Source organism: Drosophila virilis, unplaced genomic scaffold (genome assembly GCF_030788295.1).
Source record: "Drosophila virilis strain 15010-1051.87 unplaced genomic scaffold, Dvir_AGI_RSII-ME tig00003822, whole genome shotgun sequence".
In the NCBI taxonomy this organism is placed as follows: domain Eukaryota; kingdom Metazoa; phylum Arthropoda; class Insecta; order Diptera; family Drosophilidae; genus Drosophila; species Drosophila virilis.
This window is the reverse complement of record NW_027212957.1, coordinates 279,059-296,154: the sequence shown is the minus strand read 5'-3', so window position 1 is coordinate 296,154 and position 17,096 is coordinate 279,059. Positions and strand designations below refer to the sequence as shown.

The following is a 17,096-nucleotide window of genomic DNA, read 5'->3' as shown; positions in this document are numbered from 1 at the left end:
TTTGAATTAATTTGTTCCCGCTCAATACTGTATCACATTCTTCAACACTGATTCCGAGCAGTGGTTTGGTTCCCGTTGGAGCTAGTAGCTCGATAGGCCTTTTGAATGAACAACATGAGGTGTGTTTACATTTTGTTATTTTTCTAAAAAACTGGCTGATCGATTTGCTTAGAATTAATGCGTAAAGCTTCCTTAAACATGTATCTTCAAGTTGGTATACCGTGCATTGAGGGCCATTATCCCTGGGAAAAGATATTAGGGTTCAAGTGCAAAGATGATTTTTTACGGTCGTTTTGTATGGGGCTAGCAACGAGGTTGCTGCACTCTGCACAAATATCTTAAAAACGTGCTGATCGATTTTTATAATTTTTTCAAGATTGGTAAGGTGAAACTATAGACTTCAATCGTGTATATGCGGTTTTCGGGGCCATTATCCCTAAACTAAGATATTTAAAGTATGGTGAAAACCTAACTTTTCAACCCCCTTGTTTACCCATATTTTAAATTAAAACTCAAAAATAAATGAATGTAGATATAAATAATTAAATTTTATGCAATTCTGCATTTAAATTTATTTAGTTTCGTGCTTAAAAACATAAATAAATGCATTTGAAAGTGACCGATACTTTTCCGATAACAAGTACCAAAATTCGACGCTAAGTCACCGCCGCTAGTTTGACGCACATCTCGTGATAGCGTTTTAATCCAAGCTTAAATCCTTTCCCGATTTATCGTCTCTGACGGCGGGTTGATTGGAGTGCCACTTAACCAATGGGAAGAGTCCTCGGCGAAGCATCTCGATGACCTCTTTTTTATGTTCTGCAACACGATGAGCTCGTTTGCTCCCCAATATAAAACGATGATTTAACAGTGGATGCACCAAATGGAAACTCGTTCACATGCAGATCTATATATTGCAAACTGCGAACGGATAAGTAGGGGGCCGTGGCCGATCCATAGGTTAATGTATTTAGCTCAAAGGTCTGCAAATCAGCACCAGGGGATGCTCTCCAATATATATATATTAAAATTTCCGATTCACTGGGCTGACTAAACGAACCAATCGAAAACGTAGGAGAATTATATACAGATCTTCTTGGATTGTTGGGCAACGAAAAGCAAATCATTTAATGAACGCTGGCACGATGTAGTGCTTGAAGCGTCAAACACGCCTCTTAACTTCGTTGATGCACTGCTGGGATTAAAGCACAATGGTTAGGTATGTAAAAGTGTGGCTCACTTAATCTTGGATTCGTCACCAAAGTCATATAACCATAATCCTCTAATTCTTTCATGAAAGTTACATATTGCTATCGAACATTAGGCTGGAGACTGAGGCGCCTCTCGAGCAATAATGACCGACGACGTGCAACATAGCTTGAATTGCCAAGGCACGTTGGGTTTCCCCACCGTTATTCATCTGTGTTGTCCTTGACTACATATTTTTACAGAGCCGTTGTTCCGGAGTGATTGACTTTGAAAAATTTTGTATAGCATCAATGCTCCACAGTAATTGAAGATTTTTGTCAATTGACTCCTCCACAGAAAACAAACTCGTTGATGACGCTTAGCCGACTGATGACGATACTTCCCAGATACAATCCATCCAAGCAACGTTTTCTGATGAACTGGTCATTTGTCTCCAATCTTGATCTGTCCAACAATCAGGCATTTGAAAAATGCCTCTGTACCGAGATCAGTCCGACGGTGTATTCGTGAGCAACCTCCAATCTAACGTGTTTATTTCCGAATCCGGCTGGTAGGCAATGTGAGACGTTATGCAGAACTGTAGTGTTAATTCAAATGGTGACAAACGAGATTCAATTCGAGTTGTTATACAGTTGTTAATTTTATTTGCAGACTCCCGTATGGTGCGGCTTTTGAACTGATGCTTGTCACGTTATGAAATTGACTTAGGAGCATGAGTCAATTAATGCTCTGCCTTCTTTATACACCCCTGATGAATCTCGCACTAGCACCTTTGCAGTAGCAATAAAAAATTGTCCGCCTTGCGACGGATTCATATGCGACTACCTTGCGGCAGAAGTTGTTGAGGACATGTGCGCTATGGCTAATGGCGATACAATAATAGCGTGTGATGGCGATCTTGCAGCCTCGACAACGATTGTTAGAAGGATCCGATGTCTTGATTGCAGGCAATTAATGCAAAGTCTAGCATTTTTAATGACTCCGTACTTGAGTTTGGGACTCATGTCTTCAAACTGAGAAAATTGTACTTTCCTATGGACGGAGTTGAAGCTTACAATGCGTGTTGGATTAGTAATAGCAAACAATAATCCCTTGCATGTGTTATTTTTTCGAAGAATCAGCCATTTGATACTATGCGATGCCGCTTGATTGTAGAAACTGACAATGAAGTGCAGTGAGCCTTATTTAGCAATGTACTTAAGTCAAGAGCCACATTCCGCTTGTTACGTGTTTCATGATCACATTTTCCGATGACGATGAATATTAACTTGGCTTGGGCAATATCTGATCCGGTACCCAATAACGATAATGATGAGTACAGGGCAGACGCATTGTCCAGTAGACTGCGCAGCTGATTTCAGCCCGGTTTGTCAACTGGCTGAAGATTGAACAGCTAATCGAATGTGTCTAAATATTTTAGCGACGAATCAACGAATCAACGGCGGCCAGAATGAAGCTGTGAAGCAAAGGCAATGCGCAATCTAAATCAGAGCGTATCCAGCGACGAAGAAAAGGCAGCGATAATGCCCTTAGTTGGCCAAACGCTACTGCCGATGCTTTATTTTGTGAAGAGTTCGAGGAAGCCTTTTACCAACGATCGCAACGATATGCCGCCAATTTCCACGCTCTGACATTGTGCGCTAAAATGTTGGATCAAAAGCGTTTTTTTTTACCTTTTAAGAATCTAATCTCAAGTGGGCGTGTGTGGATGGTATGAAGTTTTAATAAAGGTTTCACAAATTAATGAGCAGCACGACTGATTTCTAAGATGATGCTTATAGAACTGATGTCTTAACAAAACTTAAGATAAGAAGGACTGAGCAATTACAAAGTTTGAAAGAGGGCGAGATTTCGTACATGTGTATGAGAGTTTATGGCATAGACGAGCGTTAACAAAATCTTAACATCATTTCTTTTGACATTGCTATTGATACCAAAACTAAGATTTATGAGGTATATGACCGAACACTAACAAAGCTATAAATATTACACGAAATACCTCAATTTACGTCAAATAACATAAATAACAGTAATCAAAGCCACAATTTTTCAAAACAGCCGTTCAAGCATAGGAAATTAGTCTGTCTGTCCGTTTCCCTGGCTGTTTGTCAGATTCCCTGGCTGGGGATCTGCCTATCGGGATCTCTCTCTGCGAGTCTGTTTGCTTGTTCGCCTGTCTGTCTGACTGCCTGCCTCTCTGTCTGTGTGCAGAATGATTGGCTAGCGGATAGGGATGTGGAGAGTTTAGGGCTTAGTGAATGCAAAAGATTGATGAAAGAGTGTGTTCTGTCTGACTGGCAAGCCAGATGGGATAGAAGCGTGAATGGGCGTGTCATATACGTCGTGTCGGTTTATACGGGAGGTTACATTTGCCAGCAGACGATCAGACATTGGGTTCGCCCTGAGTCTTGGATTTCTGTTTACTTGTCACGGTTCTCTCAATGCATTTTTGCATTCGAGGAGCCTTTATGACAGTCCAGAATGCCGTTGTAGCTCGGATGCTGAGACATCGGAGCGTGTTCTTTGTGAGTGCAGAAAGTAGGCAGATCTTCGAGATCTGCAATTGCAGGAAGGAATTGTATGAATGATGATGGATAGTAGATGTACGAATGGTGGGGTCTGTCTGAAAGGACATTTTGTTGAACATTGTGATGTTCGGGGCTACCCTTCGCCAGCATCATCGAACTAAGACTGGAAGTGTCCTCTTGGGATACGAGTTCTGACAAGATGATTGATCTGGGACCATTGGCGTTAGGGAACACAGAGCCACTCTTGGCTCTCTGCTCTCTCCGCCATAGTCTTTTGGGACTTGTTGGGGACACTTGCTGGCCGCCTAGCGGTTTGATCTATGATCAACTTGTAAATGCCATCGTTTGCCGAAGAGGCAGGAATAAGCCTCCCTCCCCACAATGAGAAAGCCATGCAATGAACATAGTGTATACTGCTGCACTTGTCAATTGCTGTTTTCAATCAATTGCGTTCTATTCTCTGCAGCAATGTTTTAATCGTTTCTGGGGCCATCAACCCTTATCTTTTTTGGAGTTAAATTGGAAGTACCCGTCTGGTACGAGTCCTGACCAGAGGCTTTTAATCTGGTACCACGGGTAACTAGGAGCCCACGGAACTTGTTGTGTCCTGGTTAGTTGGTACGGTCCTTCGGGGAGTATCGTGGCAGTTGTGGTTTAACACCCAAATGTGGGTAGAGCATCGCTCGACCTGGAGTTGCGTCATACAACCGGGCTCCGTGATCCAGATTACGGAAGAGGCTTAGGTAGTCCTCGTGCCAAACCAAGGTAGTAGTCACAACCAAACAGTCGGTGATTGACGCTTGAATTAATCCTATACTAGGAACCGTAAGATTAAGCCATCGTGGCAAGTCCACTGACTTTCATGTCCCTGACTGTCGGCCAGTCTGTCTGCCTATCTCTGTCATTCTTAATGTCTGCCATTCTGCTTTTCTTTCCGTGTGTCTATCCTGTTTATTGAGTAAATCTAGTAAGTTATAAGAGAAAAGTGAGTATTGCTAATGCGTGAGAAAGAAATGTCATGGTAGATGTCAATAGTGGCATTGTTTAGAAGCCAGGTGACATTAATCGGTAGACCTCCGCCTAGAATGGTGCATTGCATGGCAGAGAACGTAGAGCAGTTGAAGTCATTTTTAGCATTAAGCCCAAACCTGATTATCTAATGTTAAGAAGTATGTAAATATATGGAAGTAAGTATTTACATCAGGCTGGATAAGTATCTTATCATGCATGTGTAGGTATGGTCCGTTTGCTCCAGACTTGCGATCTGGAAGGACAACTGGTAACATATCGTAGCTGGCTTCGCTGTCGCTGGCACTGCGCTCAAAGCGCCAGTACACCATTATGGCATGATCTTTTTAAATTTGGCAAACAAATCAAAGAAGTCGCCCGTATTATTAACATCCTCGTAAGCAAATGACACTAGCTGCTGGAATACTGGGTTCAATGTATGAGAGAGTGTAAAGTGTTAGGCGAGACTTACGAACCAAAACGAATGTACAAATAAGTGATCCTGAAATCCTATATAAATGGTAGATAGACCATTGACAAACAACTCCCCGGCATAGCTGTTGTTCCCTGCAGTGCTGCTCGCCATGCAACTGTAGTTCCCCGAGTGCAGCGCCTTGACGGTCTTTAGACAGGCTAATGTGCTCGCCAATTTTGCTGGCCATCACGCCCAGACGTTGGAACAGATGCAAGGGTTCAGCGTGTTCTCACTTCGTTTCCGAAGCGCAATGAGCGACAATTTTGCACAAACAGCGTTTAGAAATTTTTCTTTATTCATAGCATGCAAATTAACCGATTAGTGGCTACTAATTAGAAAAAAAAATTTTTTTTTAAGTGGGAGGCTGAAGACTTCCGTTTTATTTGAATCCACGATTAGAACTCAAGTACAATTGTGAACTTATGCTGCTAGTCAGCCATGGTTATGATAAAGCTTATTCTCTTAAAGCTCAAAAACTCGCGGTGATCTTATGCTGCGAATCAGCTGTGTTAATGCTAAAGCTTCTTTCCTTAAAGCTTAAAAGCTCGCGAGGTGGCTTGCGTAAGCTAGGCGCTTTGAGTCAAGTTTTCGTTAGCAATTACGCTCTAGAGACTGGGTCTTTAGTTTACGTTATGAATCGCGCATGAGAATATGAATCTTTATGTTAAGTGGTTGCGCTGTTATGTTTATGTTAGAGCCGGAAATCTGGATATTTATGTTAGCAGAGCTGCAGCTGTGCCTTAAGTGGACGACGTGATTGAAACGGGTCTAATAAGTCTGAAAGGGCTAAGTAATTGGGATACCGACTTAGACTGAAATGTTGTTTATGATTGCAATAAGAATTGCCTTGCGGGTTGGGTGATAACTTGCATGCTCTAAATCAATGATGACCATAGATTGTAAAATATTATAGGCAAATCTAGAAACATTTTTATTACAAACCGCATCTTGTGTTTTTTCCACTCAGCGGCTTTTGGTGCCAAAAATATATATTTTGTTAGTTTCTTAGCGCCTTTAAAAGCTCAACTACACATTGCTGCGCATTATGTATATTGGTCATGCAAAGCGTAATGGCTTGGTAATGCTAGCTTGGACTTGTTTAAGTGTGGTGTCACTAGCGTTACCTTAGTGCGAGGTTTGCCATTGGGTATTGGGTGTGATATAATTATGGGGAGCCTGAACCTGGCTTTGCTCTTGCTCAGCCACAGACTTTGTTGGCGTGGGCCACTGATATAGGTTTGCCTGATCCTCTTTCCGTGCTGTTGGGACGGCGCGATTATCCGTGCCGTAGAATGAGCATAACGTGTTTGGTTAAGGGCATAAAAAGGTTTGGGTGTGCATGGGGTCAACGATTCCTTTTTTGTATGGTATTTTTAACTTTACCAAGTACAGCTCAACTTATAAGTATATACAAAATTATAATTACGTGATTCACCATCTATACACGAATGGAAAATTAATGAATATTTTGGGACAAGACATAGATGGGTGTAACTTGTCAATATTGAAGAAAAGGTATTTTAATTTCGATAGAAAGTTATTTAAATTTTTATTTTTAACATTGAAAATAATCTTGTACGAATACACAGCTTCATGCTTTTTGAATAACCAAATTATTACTCTTTAATGGATTATCCTCAATCGGCACATTTGAATAGTCTCGTTTTTCAGTGTTGTCACCTGAAAAATTAAACAATATAGATTAAACACGGATTAGAAAGAAATTCAAGTTATTATGGTATACGAAATCTATACAACGAACTAAAATGCGCTCACCAATGCCCGGATCAAATAAATAAGGTTGAGAATGAAATTTTCAAAAATTGTTAGTGTAACTCGTCCCAAATTCAAAGGGATCCAATTTATATAAGCAGATGGTTTTTCGGATCCAAAAGAGTGCGATCTTTTTATTTGTCTTGCCTCATTCGTAAAAAAAAATTTTTACTTTATTACTCGTTCTTAAAGTGAAAATTGTTTTGGGTTTGGAAGAAATTTCTTTTTCGGTGTTGTTGAAGACAGATTTGATAAATTTGACTACGCTCACTGGGACAAGGGAAAAAGCAATAACTTCTCGTTTTAGAGATTAAGTGAGAACATTTGGAATAAACACTTCACTCTTAGAAAGAAAGATCTAAAATATTTTGCCGCGTAGCAGATCAATATTTTTCAGTTTATTAGTTAAAATCGCCGAATTTGCAAGCAAATCTACAGATGAGAGTCTCTATAAATAAATAGAAATAAACATGGGGCACAGTTGTGTTGGTTGGGGGCAAATCGAAAAAATCGGTATCTCTTTTGTAATCGGTTCACTTACGAATTGTGATGGGCAAAGATTATTAAAAAAATAAATAAAAGTGCGTTACTGGACATAAGACACCCTCTGATTGCAAAGCGGTTAAAAAAGCATTTACACTATGGAAGACTTGGCAGGTTCCATGCCTAATCCCCCTAATGATGTCTTTTTAAAGAATGGGAAACATATAAGCTATTAAGCTACAAAATCAAGGACAAATAAAAACTTACTTTTATTTCCTGTGATTTTATATATTTAATTGAATACGTTTAAAAGGCTTTAACATTTTTTAAAATTATTTGGGTAACTTTTTGTTCACACTATAAATTCAACAAAAAGTTTCACCTCTGCTTCTTCTTCTAATCACAAAAGTAAAAAAAAACAGTAATATTCGACAAACATTGTGATGTCAACTAATTATTTCAAAATGCAGAAAATGTAATATAGAGTCTACGTACCTAAAAATTAAACTCGTTGGCCATACGTATTGTGCATAATGATTTTCTGTTTAGGATATGTATATTGCCTGGCCAACGAATTGATGAAAATCCAATTCAATTAGTTTATTTATACTTATTTATATACCACAAGCGAAAATCAGGTAAGAGCTTAAATGCAGCTCGCGCTATGCGCTCTTTTGCTATAGCAGTAATAAAAATAAAAAAAAAAATACCCCCTTTAGGCTTCGAACTTACAACTGACCACGTTAACAGAGGCGCGGAGTACTGGAGTGACGGTTTTTTTTGGGATAATACTAAAATAATGTGCTAACATCAATACGGGCCAAAGTTTCGAAAAAGGCCAACGCAACTGTGGAACAGAAAATAAATTTTCAATGATGTGATGACAAAGGAGCTTATCTTGCTTTCTAAAGAACGAATGTCAATGAGTGCGATAATATTTTGTTATGTAGATCCCCAAAATTCAAATAAACGGATCCAAAGGTTTTAAAACAATAACGACCCTAAATAGAAATTGTTTATGTGCATAGCTTGCTTGCAGTACAATTGCAACGTCATTAGTACTCCCGTCTGGAGTCCTGAATCAAACCAAATTGAAAACTAAAGTGATATTTTAAAAAGAGTGGGGAAACGGAGGTCAACTTAGGAAAAATTGAATTTTGCAAAGAATTAATTGACATCGGATCGCGGAAGATTCATTACCGTTATAGGCATTTCTCATTTGCAAACATAAGTAGGAAGCATACTAAAACTTCTAAATGGTGACTAAGAGAAACTACTTTTGAACCGATTACTCCTCTGCCAGCTACATGATATAGTGAGCCGAATTGGTTCTGACAAATGTAGGCCTGTAATAAAAAGACGGCAATTTGCAAAGTTACAAAACGATAGTATAAAAATTGAGATGCTAGTACGCATAGAAACGACGTCATGGCAATATCTAAGACAATATAAACACTAATATGAGTAATTATATATATGCACACACTTGAATCTGGCTTTTCGCTCTTCAAACGACACGTCTCGCGACTGGCTTTTCGCTCTCCAAAAGGCAAGCGAACGAATGGCGGAAGGCGCGGCTTGGTAATGCTGCCTTTGCCTTCAGCAAAGCTGGCCGACTATGCTCTGCGTCGTTGCTTTCTTTAAGTATATTGAGCGACAAATTTCGTACTTACAAACGACGGTTAGTATTTTTTCTTTATCCATAATATGCATTCTTTAAATGAATGACATATTACCTTATTGTAAAGGCAAATTCAGAAATAAAAAATTTTTATCACAAACTGCACCTTGTGCAAAATTAATCTTTATACAAAAGTCCACGTAAATTGACATTACTTTTATTTTTGCAGTGTATGCTAAAGGGAAGTTCTTATCTGAGCAAATGGCGTGCAATCACCTTTGTTTATATGTGTGAATTATGCATGCGTACAACAAAGTAGGTACATATATGTTGTTATTCACTGCTCTAGATTTTAGCGAAGAAAAATAGTGTTGTTAGATTTCTTTCATGACCTATTACAAATTTGTAATCACAGTTGTTTACTGCGGAAAATCAGTATTTTGAATTCGATATTAGAATTTAGATTTCTTTTTAAATTTTAATATTAATTAGTTAATATTAATTAATTTCCGCAAATAATATAACTTCAGAGATAAAATTATATTTGAATAAGATTTTTACGGGTTCGCTGTTGCAATCAAAATAATAATAATTAAGCATAGGCTAGTTATTGATTCTCTACCCAATCAACCTCAGCACACAACAAAACATACATATGCGAATAGAAGCTTGGCATGGATCATGATAAGCGCAGAAAACTTAAAATCCAAAAAAAAAAAAAAAAAAAAACGAAGCCGACGGTGGTGATCTACATAAAACATAATACATTGGTTCTACTTGTCCTATTTATATGTTGTATGGTTAGTGCTGATACACACATTTGCCCAAACCCATTAAATTTCCTACAAGACAATTAAATATATTTTTACTTACGTATTCCTGGAATGTTGCTCTTCGTAGGTTCTTCGTTTTTATTGTAATAGATGTTTCTTCGGTTCAGTGAACTGTCGTCATCTATGTTATTTGAACAGTCAATTTTACGTAGTTCATCATGTAAGTGTTCGCGGCGCTGTTCTATTAAGTGATCTAACTCGCATTTACTTTTAATTAACAGCTTTTCTGTCTGTACCGTATGCATTCGAGGTTGGAAAAATAAATGTGGTTTTGTTTTTGTGCGAATATGATTTTGGTGATAAATTATTGAAGATTCCCAAGCCTTAAAGTCTCTAAGACGTGCCATTTTTTTCTCAAGACATATAATTTCGAGTTGTTTAAGCTTCCTATCTAAGAATAGTGAATCACGTTCTTTTTGTAATAATGCTCTTTCTTTTAGTTCTTGGTTTTCCAATTTTTTTTCTATTAGCGCTTTTTTGTCTTCATTTTTTCTTAGCCGAGACTCTTCTTGGCAGAATTTTTGTAATGTTCCCAAAAGGGACCCAAACATCCGGCGATTGCGAGCTCTCGATTCAGAATCTATTCCCTGAGCTTCAACAACTTCTTCCCTCGAAGGCAATTCTCGAATAACACGCGAGTTTAGTCGCGGTGCTGGCATCCATAATTCGTCGTCTGAAAGCCGATTATATACAATTTTGTCGTCATGCATTCGGCGCTTTTGCTTTAAAAGGTCGTACCGTTGGATGTTTTTGTTTTGATTTGGCTCATTTCTTTTACTTAAGATATCGGCATTATACTTTTCCATTCTAAAAAAAAAAAATATATATATATATGTATGTATATATACAAAAACTCATGTCTTCTCATTGATGTTGTTAAATAAAAACCTCGATTCCTTAAGCCCTCTACCAACAAGTCGTCGGATATTGTCGTTCAGTGTGATTAATGATCGTTTGGCAGAGTTAAGTTCTTTCTCTACATCATCAACAGAAGATTGAGCAATATTGACTTCCATCTTTATCAAATTTTTATAATTTATTTTTACGTTTTGTTTGACTACTTTTAATAGAAACTGGTCATTAGGGATGCACAAACTAATTTAATTTACAACAAATTTATCGAATTTTTCCTTTTATATATCGAGCTTATTCGATATAGCAAGCCATAATATATCAACGTACACAATCGATTTATTTTATTCCATACATCATATATCAAATTTCATTACCCACTGGTTCAGCAAAAGTGTTAGATTGAATCCACTATGTTCAAATTTTGTTATGAGCTTAAAATTCTGCGATTCCATTCAAATTGTCCGTTGTCAATAACAAATAAATGGCAAAAGTGCCGCTTATTTAAGGAAATTCGCCACTCTGATAAAAGTTGCTGTAGTAACAGGATACCGGATATAAGAAAATCTAATTAAATAAAAAACAAATAAAACAAAATTAAAATTTAAGTAAATAGATGATCGGTTTGATTTTATTAACCTAAGCGCAAGGTACCAGAAGTCAAATAATATGACCGTGAAGTAGGACCTCCATTAAATGGAATCTTTGTCAGAGTTGGTCACCTTTAAATGTTAAAAACTGTGCGATTATGAATGAGTAATGATACTTTCATGTTTTCTATAACATCGATGCGAAATTTGTTGCATTTGTTATGATCAGCAGCATCGATATTCTGTTTTTTTTTTTTGGTTCCGGTCGATATTATCGACCAGGACGATATCTTTTTGTCATATGGTCAAAGTGGGGAGAGTTAGACAGCACCCAATTAGCTGGAAGGTGGCAACGCCCGTCTTGCGATCCATTGCGCTGAGAGGGGAAACTCAATGAACGATTGGCTACCCAACTTACTCAAAGAGAGATTAGAAGAAAAGCAGGTCCAAGCACACCCCCCAGACTCAGCGCAGATAAAGCGCTGCTGACATCAATCTGCAGTTTTTTCTGTTTATAAACGGAAGGGAACGTCCCCAAACACCATTACGTTTGCCGACCGCAATACCAAAATTTTCTATAAAAAAATTAGTCGATCGCACTCTGAAAATTTGAACACTGTGCAGCAGTCATAAAAGAAAATAACGAATAAGATCGAAAGAAAAATATGTACATAAGTATATATATAAAACGAATCGCCCCTTATCACACCCAGAGATCTCTTTGGGTAAACTAAGGCAATATTAGGCGAATTAGATAACCTTTAAAACCTTAACAGTTTTGTTTTAAAAGAATTATATATATTTCTGCGTGAGTCGTGTTTACGTCAATTAATTAATATATATTATTTATCCATACTGTGCCGCTTATGTTATTATGTTCTGGAAGGAGATAGTGAAATAAGTCATAATACCAATTGTTAAAAATTTTAAGGAAATGCAACTATGTAATTAGTTGTAAGTACTGAAGTAAGAAAATGTCCGGCTTATTATGCGTCGACGGACATAAGGGGCATGACTGCCGACATGGGCTGATGAACGACAGCCAGTGGCAAAAAAAGGAAGAAGGGAGGGATGACCGTCTCAGGTAGGGCGGACCCGTTAGTCTGGAACCGAGAACAGTTTTGGCAAAGCAGAGAACATAAATATTTGTTGTTGTTTATTTAGTGTTCTAGTTTAGTGTCTCAGTTTTGTTTTTCCATTTACTTGTTGTCACAACTGTTAATGCTTTGCATTTGTTAGTAGTTTCATGTGCTATATATTTATTGACTTTGAAGTTCGTTTAACGATATTGTTGTGGGAATTTGTTTTGCTACAAATTTGAAGCTTTTTGACATAAATTGTGCGGACTGCGGGCCAGGGATGGGACTACACCCAGAGATCCAATGAGCCAGCCGGCGGTGCTCAAAGGAAAACAAGTAGTTCTGTAACAAATTCGATAAATCCCCGCAAAGATCAGAATTTTTTGAATCCTTTTTGCATATGCGATATCTGTGGTTTTAAATTGAAAAACGTACAGGCAACATACTTCCCATTCGCAAAAAATATGACATTCGAAAATAAAGTTAAGAAATGTTGATAGTGGAATAAAGTTATTAATTTGGGAAAAATTCTCTTTAAACTTTTTGACTTTATATTTGCTGATGGCACGAAGGATGTTTATTTTTTTGACGTACTTACATTTAGTATATGTATTCTGTGGTAAGACTGCAACTTAACCATTTGTATTTAGTGGGGCCCCCAATGTAAATTAGTAATACACTTAAATAAGTAATACACTTATAAGTGAAAATGCAAAAATCGTATGCCTATGCAAGCGCAGTAGTCTGGCCCACAGAACAATTGTCCAAAATAGAGCTACAATGGCACCCATGGCAATATTCTCCGTCAGTCATATCAAAGCCATCTTTGAGGTCAAAAGACGGTGCAATGCAGTTATAGTGATTGAGCCCCCAAGGAAGTTCAATGACCTCGATCAGTGCTATAGTTGCCAGGTCACACTTAATGTTACTGCCGTTAATTTTAAAGCGTCAAATGCAGTGACAAGCACAAATCCACAGATTGCGCAACGCCTCGAGATACTCTTGCCTCATGCGTTCATCGTGGCGACAGCGACACTGCTTCCTTCAAGGGACGCAGAATCTACAATGCCATTGTGACACAACGCGATCACGATAAGCGCAGGCTTACGTCAACCAGAATGTATGTATGACCTAACTACATCAGCACGTTGCCCATCAACACTCCTTAAAAATTCAGGAATAGTAACGTTAGCTACATTAATACAGCAGGACATCAATACCACCCCAACCCAACTTTTAGCGACTTTAACACACACCAAACGAGCTAGATGACAACACAATTTGCCCAGATGACGTACATGATGAGCACTATTCTGGCATCATTAGGCAAATAGGCCTAAAGATGCTCCTATGCAATTCGAACGGCCTATGTAAAAGTAGGCCTGAGGTTGATATGTACCTTGAGAGAAAAAATGTAGATATTATGCTCATCTCTGAATCTGACTTCATCGATCGATCTCATTTTAAAATAGATTGCTTTAGCCTTATTTTCACAAACCACGAGTAGCAATGCTCGATGCTGTGCAGCCATTCTCATCAAATCAGAGATTCATTACGCTTAGCGCACTCCTGTCCTGGACCCCTGGCTTCAAGCAGCTCCAAGCAAGGCATTTCACCACTCATTCGCCCGGACACCCACCTTCTGGCCCACGGACATTCAGAAGGTACCCGACGATCTCGACTTTGCGATCATCTATAGTGTGAATTAAAATCAAGTGCAAGTGGAGAATGACTTTGATCTACTATCCGATCACTGTGCGCACTAGATCCCACCATCAATTTAGGGACACGCACAATACATAACGTTGCACACTCTTGAACTCCTTCGCACTCTTCTAAGTCAGCTCATGCTTAAGACCACGAGAGACCGATATCTGTACTCAGAGCAAGTCACCAAGCGACTGAGAACTATGCGTCCGATTTGCAGCATCTGGCAGCTTAGTCGAAATCCTCGCGACAAAGCAGTCATTAACCGTGTATGCAAAGACTTAAGGACTCTCCTACTGGAATTGCGTAACGAGACACTGCCTGACTATCTGACAAAGCCGCACTTCAAGGTCTAGAGCACACGAACGCCACCAGATTCCCCAAGAGACCAATTAAAAGGATTGCACCCATTCTCAACGCATTTGGCTCCTGGTGTCGTTCTAACGAGAAGAGAGCCTAAACTTTCGCACTCCATCTAGGAAGAGTTTTCAACATGTGTCCTGAATCAGATGCAAATTTTTAGACACACCTTGCCAAATAGATTTGCCGATACAGCCATTACTGGCAGAAGAAATCACAAATGTAGTGTCTAGTCTAAAGACATCTAAAATAACTGGGTCCGATATCATCGATGCAACCAACGTCAAGCTCCTTCCATGTGCCCACGTGCCCTCACCTTCCTTAAGGGCATCTACAATGCTATCATTAGGCTCCACCACTGCCCTTCACAATGGAAGTGTGCGGAAATCATACTGATACCTAAACCATGGAAACTTAAGCAAGACCCTGCCTCCTACCGCCCCATCAGCTTATTGGCTATACTGGTGAAAATATTCTAAAGAATATTTATGAGCAGCGTCATAGAATAACACAAACAATTGTAAACTCATTTGAAACCTAACGAGACAGAAAGCCTATCTTCGGCGCGCCGATCTAATACCCTTGCAGACCCAACCTTTTAAATGCTCATAGTGCCATGACCGTATCTAGGAAGCGAAACAACATAATTTTCGACCGATCGTTCCTATGGCAGCTATATGATATAGTGGTCTGATCTTAATGAAATTTTGCATATATATGAGGAGCGTAGTAAAACTAATAAATGCCGAGTTTAGTTAAGATATAGTGAAAAAACAAAAATTTTTCCATACAACAACTTAATATGGACCGTTCGTTCCAATCGCAGCCCTATATTATAGTGCTCCGATCTTAATAGGATTTTGCACATCTATAGTAAATCTAATTAATGCCGAGTTTGCTTAAGATATCGTGAAATCCAAAAAAAATGTCCATGCAACAACTTAATTTTCAACCGATGCGTCCTATGGCAGCTATATGATTTAGTGGTGTAATCCTAATGGCCCGATCCAGTTGGTTCTTACATATTTACTGCGTGGAACAGAAAGAAGGACTACTAAAAAAGTTTCATAAAGATAGCTTGAAAGCTGAGAGACCAGGGGTCATATTGTTGATACTGATCAAGAATATTTATATTTTATGGGGTCGGACATGTCTTCTTCTATGCATTACACATTTCACGACAAAATTGTAAATCCCTCGGCGACCTTTATCGTTATAAAGCAGGCGTTTGACCACAGCACAAGCTGAAGCTCCTGCTTCCAGACACGTTTTACTTGACGCTAGGAGAGGTATGCCGGGTATGCCGGTATCCCACAAGGAAACGTGTTGGGCCCAGTACCAATCTCAACAGCCACACTTATTATTGAGTCTTATTTAGAAAAAAAAAAAAAAAAACGAATTAAAATAGCAGAACAGAAAACAATTCAATCGAATCGAAGCAGACGCGCATGAATGTGTTTGTGTACATGTATACAGAAATTCTTGTAACTTGCGTCGCAAGCACGTACGCATTCAAAATACCGAAAAAAAAAAGAAAAACCGATCTTAATGAAATGTTTTACAATGTATCTTATTGTACCATAGAATACCTGTGTATTCTCAAAAATGTAATTGCATTAAAGGTGTAGCTTAAACTGGTGCGCAATACGAGTTGGGTTATTAACTTGATAAGTATTATGTAGTAGCGGGATGTTGTGATAGGTATAAAATAAAAGATACTTGATATATATACCATTATAGAATAAACATATCACTTTTAGTGACTCTAGTTCTTAGTATATACCCAATTTGCTCAAAAACGATTTCGTTATCTATTTTTATGAATTGCTTGGAAATGGAGTAAGTTATCGATTATCGGAAGCAAACTCCATCTGCGCATGGACTAGGAGGACCTCTAGTCAGCACAGCATAAGGACATCCTCCCTGTCAGCTGCCGTAACTGAGCTGGTTGTTGGCATGTCAGCTATGTATATTGTGTAGAAGAGAATGAGACCGAGAATACTGCCTTGTGGGACTCCGGCGCATATGGGTCGATTTGTCGACTTTTCACAATTAATGCCTGAACAAAATGTTCTGTCCATCAATAAACTACTCACCAACTGGATCAATTGTGGCGTTAAAAGGCTCTATAATTTATAGACAAGCCCAGAGTACCAAACTCCATCAAAGGATTGTTGAATATCCATGAACACTGCCATCACATATTCTTTGTCCTCTATGGCTTCCAGACGTGATCCGATTGAGAGTATCCCTTTCCAACATCTTTGCAAGGGCAGGGAGGATACTGATTGGTCTGTACGCGTCTACGGCTGTGAGCTGCTTCTCTGGCTTACGGATCATAGTGATCAGTGTTCTAGATCTTTGGAAAGTGTAGAATGCTGTTGAGCAAACGAACTATGAAGAGCAGCAGTCCAACACAAGCCCTCGCCAGAGTTTTTTTTTAAGTTTATGTTTTTATATGGGTTAGAGGGCAGAGACATTTGAAATGGGGTCTTCAGCGGTTCATTAACCTTTTTTCCTACATTCGCATGTGAGTTTAATTAAGATACACCGGCTCTCCAGACTATTAGCGAAGATT

General features: G+C 38.7%; 1 protein-coding gene and 1 long non-coding RNA gene across 5 annotated transcripts; one reads left to right on the top strand and one right to left on the bottom strand.

The window, feature by feature from the left end:
• LOC116650407 (uncharacterized) lies at nt 1-2,953 on the top strand. Of its 4 annotated transcripts, none has more exons than XR_004303373.2 (2): nt 1-1,214; nt 1,546-2,953. It is a non-coding gene; the product is annotated as an uncharacterized lncRNA (long non-coding RNA). The 4 variants fall into 4 exon arrangements; XR_004303371.2 differs by having other exon boundaries at nt 1-1,219; XR_004303372.2 differs by having other exon boundaries at nt 1-1,219; nt 1,301-2,953.
• A 3,762-nt stretch (nt 2,954-6,715) lies between these two features.
• Pnn (desmosome associated protein-like protein pinnin) lies at nt 6,716-11,035 on the bottom strand. The gene is made up of 3 exons (XM_002058704.4): nt 10,819-11,035; nt 9,971-10,737; nt 6,716-6,900 (listed from the first exon to the last, which is right to left on the bottom strand). Exons 1-3 carry the CDS (start codon nt 10,944-10,946, stop codon nt 6,812-6,814), a joined length of 984 nt encoding a protein of 327 aa, XP_002058740.2. The 5' UTR covers nt 10,947-11,035; the 3' UTR covers nt 6,716-6,811.
• Between the last annotated feature and the right edge of the window lie 6,061 nt (nt 11,036-17,096).

Bases quoted from the DNA above. Each gene is read 5' to 3' on its own strand.
- Pnn (XM_002058704.4), bottom strand. From the start codon at position 10,946: ATGGAAGTCAATATTGCTCAATCTTCTGTTGATGATGTAGAGAAAGAA. The intron at 10,738-10,818 runs GTTTTTATTTAA...TTTTTTTTTTAG, and splicing joins AGAGGGCTTAAGGAATCGAG to AATGGAAAAGTATAATGCCG. The intron at 6,901-9,970 runs GTAAGTAAAAAT...TTAATTTTTCAG, and splicing joins GAGCAACATTCCAGGAATAC to GTGACAACACTGAAAAACGA.